Genomic DNA, 7,853 nt, shown 5'->3' with positions numbered 1-7,853 from the left:
AGGAGACAACTGCCACTTGAGAAACCATACTTAATTCTAGCTCTATAGTCATATCTCTATAATTTATTTTAAACACAATAAAACAGTTCAAAATGCTTTGAATTTTTATTGTCTGGTGCCCAGGCATCAATCTAGGATAGTGGTAGAAAAATGCATCCTGCTTGTGTGCTGAAGATTGGGGTAGACAGATAGCCCCTGAAGGCCGTCCCAACCCTATGCTACAGCACCATGGGGTTCCTTGGGCTTCTTGCAAGGATGCTGTGGAGTGCAGCCCAATGTTGGCACCGTTAGATGTGGAAACCTGATTCCCAAGATAAACCCAGAGATTTCAAATAGGAATCCATAGTATTAAAAACATTTTGACCTGTTGTGAGCTGTCTGAATTCTTTGCAATAGAAAATCTCCTCTATTATTTTTCGGTTGTTATAAAGTGAGTGACAACTAAGAGCTGGCATTTTTGGAGAGGTGCCTCGAGTCTAATGAGGAGTGACTTGAGTCTTAAAATATTGAGAACTGCTGCCCTAAACAATAAATCCTGATCCAGTTGACCAAATTTTTCAAAACTCAGAGGCAGAGAAGGTAGTGAATGTGAAGGTGCCTGGGACTATAAACACTGGAATATAATACAGATGCATGTAATTAAGAAGCTTTTGTTTTTGCTTTTGCTTTTCATGGTGCTCAGTGATGACAACCTTTGAAGGCCATGCCCTTCCAGGCTGTTACTTCCTGACAGTTGGGCTTCTGTGGTCTGTGAGATACCCGCTAAAATATTTCATGCAGCACAAGGATAAAAAATTCACCCCAAATAAGCACTACCAATATCTGGAGCTCCTTGAAGGAATAGGCAAAGTTATTGTGGCTGCGGTGGGTAAGGATCATAACTCGTTGATTGTGTTTCTACTGATAGGGCTGCTTTATGGACCCCAAGGCCCAACTTCAGGATTTGTCAATGAGAAGAAATGTCTTCCTATACTATGGAAAAGGAAACAGAATAGGCTCAGCAAGCTGATGAGATAATGGAGGTGGGGCAGACTGGAGTTTCCCCTGTCCTCCAGTTAAGGTTAACAAATAACTGGGATTGCTGATGGCAGTAAGCCTTCTCATAGCTAAGGGGGACACACTGTAAAGTACTCTGAAAGTCAAGGGGATGGGTCGCACAATACCCAGTGCCTGTGCTTATTCATGTCATGTCAGTACTAGTAAAATGCTAACCTGTGCAGCAGTTACACATCCCCACACAAACCCCAGCAGTGGCAGGACACAAGTGAGGAGCATGGCTGGAAAGCTGGGGCAAACAAAAAAACAAGATCCGAACTTGAAAGTAAGCAGGTGTTAGATGTTAACACCTTTCTCTGTCACTTGGATGACATTTTTCTCTCCTCTCCCCTCTCTGTTATTTTCACTGCCTGTTTGCCAGGGTTTCTTGCTGGACAGTTTATTCATGGGGGACCCTACTTGCATCTCTACCATGAGGACGATCACAGCTGGGTGGATCTCGTAGCCTGGATCCATGGAACCATGTACCTTATCTATGGGCTGTCTGGAGTAGTGGATGTGCTCACTTCCTCCTCAGTGGAGGACTGGACCGCTTCGTGCTCTCCCAGGCTTTATTTGTTCAAGGTTAGTACCAAGAGCACTACTGACAAAAGGCTGGGCAGCTTGGATCCTTTGACTGGGGTGCCAAATGCTTATCACTCACTCAGACTGCCACTTTAAGTGGTCAGTTAAAGCCCAGTTCAGATGTTGGCCATCCTTTACTTCACTCTGATCCAGTGGTTCTCAATCTTTTGAGACTTGAGGCATCCCTTGGTAGACTGGAGGCATTCCATGGAAAATGCCAGCTCTAAGTTTTCACTCCTTTTTTGACTACAGAAAAATACTAGAGCAAGTCTTCTGTTGTAAGGAAGTCAGACAGACCACGTCAGGGGCAGAATGTTTCTTACACTATGAATTCCTATGTGAAAATCTGGATTTAACTTTTGAATCATGTTTGCACACCTAACGGTGCTAACGTTGCGGTGGTACCCTGGTTGAGAATCGCTGCTCTAATCATTAAGAACACAGAGACACAGACAAAAAGCAAAGGCACAAACTTAGACCATAGCATAACTTCTAAGCACTTTTCTTAGGCAGGAGAAAAATCCATAGCACGTGTCCTCTGTGGGCACATCCAAACAAGCACACATGTGCAGTCTGTGGCACCTCGAAGCTGTAAGAGGCAACGCAAACCTCATGTGGTGCACGTTCACCTGCGTGGGAGATCCTGGGGTCAAATGAACTGCCACAGAAAAAAGTGGCGCTGAGCATGCAGCAGCAGCGTGCGCCACCAGAAACAGAGCCTGGCTGTCCAGAACTATCCTTTGGCTGCCAGCCAGGCTCCATGCGGGCAGATCGGCACCACTGCTATCCTGGGAGGCCCCCAGGACCTCTCGGTAAGGCTGCACAAGTGCTGGCCCCAGCCTTCCCTACCCCACTTAGGACAATTTGGTGTGTGCTAGTGCATGCATGCAAAGGCATGCCCTGGGGCACAAAGCATCAGCTTTGTGTCATGGCTACTTATGCTGTGGCAAATGCATGCCCCTGCACATGCATGCTCATCTGGACATGCCCTGTGAGGCTAATCAAACTTTTCTGGGGCAAGATAAGCTGTCTCAATTCAAACCTGTAAACTTATAACAAAACTTTTAAAAGTGATGTAGTCCTGCCTGATCAGTGGCATATTTAAACTGGATGAATTAATGGCAATTTTCTCATGGTTTCAAATGCACCGCATGTTTGTCTCCATGCTGATTTGCTCTAGGCTAATGCCTTGAACTAGCTTCGGTCCCTAGCTTCGGTATAGTTTCCCCTCTGCCCTCCAAAAATCAAGTGGCCGATGTAAGCTCAGAACTGTAGTCTTTGCCCTTTTGAGGAATCTCAGGCATCATTTACCTTTTCTTTTAACTCACTCTGAACAACAAACTGACATATCAGATTCACCAACTGATTCAAATGGCACCAGTGTCCAGGTTCAAGGGACACCTGTTGGCATCCAGTTTCCAGTTCCTCACTAACCATTTAAGTAGCATTAGCACTGTTGAATAATGTGATTTGAAATTTTGACAGGTTTGCTCTTTTACGCTCATGTCCATAACGGCTCTCCACTGGATCAGCACCTTCACTCACTGATGCTCCTTGCTATATTTAGTGGCGCTGCCTGCACCTTGCTAGAAGCATTCATACGAGACCACCCAATATTGGAGCTCTTGAGGACCAGTATGTTCTTGCTACAAGGATCGTGGTTCTGGCAGGTTAGTTACTCTGGTCTACTACTATCAGCCTAAATCTTTATGGGAAGGTGAGAAGGCTTCAACTTAACTTACCCTGATAGATATCTCATAGCTTTTCTCATGGGGAGATTGACAAACTGTATGAGTAAGCTAAGACAGACTGAAAACAAGATGTGAAATGGGATAAAACTTCAAAACTTAGTATTGTGATAAATACTAATAAGCAGTCTTTGCTCAGTTGTTAGAGGGGTTTCCCATGAGCTACCTCAATGGCAAAGAAAGCTAAAATCCTAGCATCCTTTGCAGTGCCCCCTCCCCTACCCCAGTGCTACAGCACAATGCAAGATTTCTAAACTAGGCAACCAAGTAGCATTTAACCTCCATGGATCACGCATGAACATTTTCCAAAAACTGCCACCCAACTAGTTCCCAGGATGAAGACTGTGCTCATTTCTAAATGCCACAGCAGCACCACAAATGCCTTCTGTCTACAGTCTCTTACATTACTACAGCAATTATCATCTCTGACACTTCTGTACTGCCACATCAGGTCTTTTGCCTTGGTTCAGCAGTACAGCATCATGCTGGTTGCTGTCTGGACGGCTTCAAGGGACTATCACTATGCAGACATCTAAGTCTCAATGTTGTTTTCCCAGGGCCTCCTCTATTTTTACATCACTCAGAGTAAGAGGAGGTCAAGAGTTTCCTTACAGCTTCACTTGCTGGAACAATGGGTGAGAGCAAGCATCCTTGAGCAGCAAAGAGACACTGTGGAATTCAAAGCAAGCGACCAAAGAAACATCCTTATTACTAGTGCAGCCAAGCAGGAAAAAGGCAGAATCTGCCCAGAGGGCAGCAATTGAGTAGAACAACACATCCAAGCATCATGATGATACTGGAGCCCAGTAGAGGTCAGCTCAGTGACCAGAGGGAATAAAAGTGGAGATAGCTAGCCAACTGACTGGCTTAATCAGGAAGGGTTTGCATCATATGCCTGCAGTTTTTTAGAAGCCAGATTATTCCACTTCTCACAGTAAACTGGAGTGTTTGTCCAAGACCTTAATGCAACATCATGGAGAGCATGGAAACCCATTAGTCAGTGCATCCACATTTGGGAACAAAGCATAACGAGGGAGGGAAACTTGAGTGATAAGGTTGCAGGGCTGGGCTGCTTACTGTATCATTTTACTCAAACCAGATTGGATTTGTGCTGTACTCACCATGGGGAGGGCCAGGCTGGGACCAAGCTGACCATGGAAATATCATGTTCATCACCATGTGCTTCTGCTGGCACTATATGAGTATCCTCCTCCTTGTCACCTTCAACTACACCATCATTTACAGGTATGCAGCTGGGCTAGATGGCGGGAGCCTGGGTGGGAGAACAAATATGGACATACTTAGCCAACAGATTTCTGAGAGCAAACCTGAAAAGTGGAAAGTCTGCGGTTGTCTCTTCTTCTACCTTGTCCAGGTCTCTGTACCGCTAAGGGAACTGGACCATCTGCTATTGTCCACACCCTTAAGCCATCCCCTTGAGCACTTCCGAACTCAGTCCATCAATATCCCTGGGTGGGTACTATTAACACCTCGTTCATTTGTATCCTTTATCTCTCTGCTCTCAATGTCCGCATAGACCTTATTGAAAAACTGCTGCAGGGAGCTGCCCAGCTTAGTCATATGCTTGTACAGGCTCCTCATTTACTGGCTTCGCAGTCTAGACTAATTCTCTCATCCTAGATCAGTCTTTATGGTCCCTAAAGTGAGTGGAGCCAGAAGCAGGTCAGTCAATCTCAGGTTTCTTTGTTGGCTACTGTATTTAGTCCAGCTTGCTTTTGTCTTGTGAGAGGCTCACAACCCTTATCGCAGACCTACATTACGTAACACAGCTGTTTAAATTCAGACTGCATGGACCGCGGTAGCACCACAAGCCTTCAGTCAGGATCAGGTTCTCCCTGGGCTGGGCACTGTGCACACTCAAAAAATGCATTCACTCAAGAATTTATAAGCAAAATATGGAACAGAACAACAGGTGGATCCAAACCCAGATGAAGAGCGTAAGGTAACAAGGAGATGATGGCTGGTGTAAAAAGCAAAACAACTGTCTAGCCACAAGGATCAAAGCCCTGAGGTAGGCGGGGAGGTGGGTGACTTGAAGGAAGTGCAAGCGGAAGTGGGCAAAAGGAGAGGCATGCTCATTCTTCCTGGGAAAGCAGAGCAATCAGCTAGTTACCTGAGGTGCATGCATGGAGCCTGGGAAACAAGAAGGAAGAACTGGAAGTCCTCCCAGAGTCACAGGCCTATGATGTGATCAGAATAACAGAGACATGGTGGGAGCTCGCATGACTAGAGCACTGTCATGGGTGGGTACAAACTGCTCAGGAAGGACAGGCAGGGGAGAAGAGGAATTGCATTTAATGGAAGAGTCATATAACTGCTCAGAGCTCCAGTATGAAACTGGAGACAGGGCTGTTGAAAGTCTCCGGATGAGGGTCAGAGGGGAGACCAACAAGGGTGATGTTGTGGCGGGGGTCTGCTATAGACCACCAGACCAGGAGGAAGTGGTGGATCAGGCTTTCTTCAAACAGCTAGCAAAAGTTTCCTGATCACAATCCCTGGTTCTCATGGGGGACTTAGAATCATAGAGTCAATGAATCGGGAGGGACCTGGACAGATCATCGAGTCCGACCCCCTGCCATGGGCAGGAAGGAGCACTGGGGGTGGCAGGGGTCATAAGACCCCAGCCAGGTGCCTGTCCAGTCTCCTCTTGAAGATTTCCAGGGAAGGTGAGAGCACCACCTCTCTGGGAAGCCTATTCCTGGCTCGGACCACCCTTACAGTGAAGTAGTTCTTCCTAATATCTAACCTAAACCTCCCCACCCTCAGCTTGTGGCCATTGTTCCTGGTGACTCCAAGGGGGGCCCTGGTGAACAGACTTTCCCCGAGTCCCTGCTGGTGGCCCCTGATAAAGTTGTAGGCAGCCACAAGATCCCCCCCTCAATCACTCTGATGTGCTGGGAGGGCAATAAAACAATCCAGGAAGTTTTGGACAGTGTCGGAGACACCTTCCTGGTGCAAATGCTGGAATGGCCAAATAGGGGCTGTGCTCTTCTTGACTATGCACAAACAGAGAGCACAGGAACAAACCATCCCAATGAGCAGGAAGACGAGCAAGTACGGCAGAAGACCAGTTTGGCTTAACAGAGAACTCTTCAGTAAACTAAATCACAAAACGGAAGTTTATAAGAAGTGGAAACTTGGACAATTAACTAGGGAGGAGTATAAGAGCATTGCTTGGGCATGCAGGGATGAAGTCAGGAAGGCCAAAGTGCAATTGGAGTTGCAGCTAGTAAAGGATGTGAAGGGAAACAAAAAGGGTTTCTACGAGTATGTTGGTAGCAAGAGGAAGATCAGGGAAAGTGCAGGTCCCTTACTGAATGGGGGAAGCAGCCTTGGGACAAAGGATGCAGAAAAGGCTGAAGTGCTGAATGCCTTCTTAACCTCAGTCTTCACAGGCAAGGTCAGCTCCCAGACTACTGCACCGGGCAGCACAGTTTGGGGAGGAGGTGGGCAGCCAACAGTGCTGAAAGGACAGGTTAGGGACTACCTAGGAAAGCTGGATGTGTAGAAGTCCATGGAGCTGAACAGGATTACTGAGGGAATTGGCTGAAGTGATTGCAGAGACACTGGCCATAATCTCTGAAAACACGTGGTGATCAGCAGAGATCCTGGACAACTGGAAAAGGGCAAACTGCTCATGCTTAAGAAAGGGAAGGTGGAGGATCCAGGGAACTACAAACCAGTCAGCCTCACCTCAGTCCCTGGACAAAATGGAGCAGGTCCTCAAGGGATGCATTTCTAAGGACTTGGAGGAGAAGGTGATTAGGATCAGTCAGCATGGATTCATCAGGGGCAAGTCATGCCTGACCAACCTGATTGCTTTCTATGATGAGGTGACTGGCTCTGTGGATGTGGGGAGACCGGTGGATGTGGCGTACCTTTATTTTAGCAAGGCTTTTGATACGGTCTCCTACAACATTCTCGTAGGCAAGCTAAGGAAGCATGGGATGGATGGATGGACTGTAAGGTGGATAGAAAACTGGCCGGATCATTGGGCTCAGAGAGCAGTAGTCAATGGGTCTATGTCTAGTTGGCAGCCAGTAGCAGGTGGAGTGCCCCAGGGGTTGATCCTGGGGCCAGTTTTGTTCGGTATCTTCATCAATGACCTGGAAGATGGCATAGAGTGCACCCTCAGCAAGTCTGCAAATGACACCGGGGAGGGGGGAAGTAGTAGATACACTGGAGGGTAGGGCTAGGATTCAGAATGGCCCAGACAAATTGGAGGATTGGGCCAAAAGAAATCTCACATGGTTCAATAAGGACAAGTGCGAAGTCCTGTACTTAGGACAGGACAATCCCATGCACTGGTACACGCGGGGGGCTGACTGGCTGGGCAGCAACTCTGCAGAAAATGACCTGGGGGGACAGTGAACAATATGCTGAATATAAGCCAGCAGTGTGCCCTTGTTGCCATTAAGGCTAACAGCATCCTGGGCTGCAGTGGTAGGTGTGTTGCCAGTAGGT

General features: G+C 47.2%; 1 protein-coding gene across 1 annotated transcript; it reads left to right on the top strand.

The window, feature by feature from the left end:
- The first annotated feature begins 413 nt into the window (after positions 1–413).
- On the top strand, positions 414–4,808 carry LOC109291395 (transmembrane protein 45B-like). The gene is made up of 4 exons (XM_019508403.1): positions 414–1,015; positions 3,106–3,290; positions 4,468–4,645; positions 4,744–4,808. The coding sequence occupies exons 1-4, from the start codon at positions 685–687 to the stop codon at positions 4,806–4,808; spliced, it is 759 nt and encodes a 252-aa protein (XP_019363948.1). The 5' UTR covers positions 414–684.
- The last annotated feature ends 3,045 nt before the right edge of the window (positions 4,809–7,853 follow it).

Source organism: Gavialis gangeticus, unplaced genomic scaffold (genome assembly GCF_001723915.1).
Source record: "Gavialis gangeticus isolate Ggan-Ray unplaced genomic scaffold, GavGan_comp1, whole genome shotgun sequence".
Classification (NCBI taxonomy): domain Eukaryota; kingdom Metazoa; phylum Chordata; order Crocodylia; family Gavialidae; genus Gavialis; species Gavialis gangeticus.
The sequence above is the reverse complement of the archived record's forward strand: the minus strand, read 5'-3'. Positions and strand labels throughout refer to the sequence as shown.

Coding starts and splice junctions, on each gene's coding strand:
- LOC109291395 (XM_019508403.1), top strand. CDS start 685: ATGACAACCTTTGAAGGCCATGCCCTTCCAGGCTGTTACTTCCTGACA. Junction 1,016..3,105: donor GCTCAGCAAGCTGATGAGAT/AATGGAGGTGGG, acceptor AAATTTTGACAG/GTTTGCTCTTTTACGCTCAT. Junction 3,291..4,467: donor AAGGATCGTGGTTCTGGCAG/GTTAGTTACTCT, acceptor TACTCAAACCAG/ATTGGATTTGTGCTGTACTC.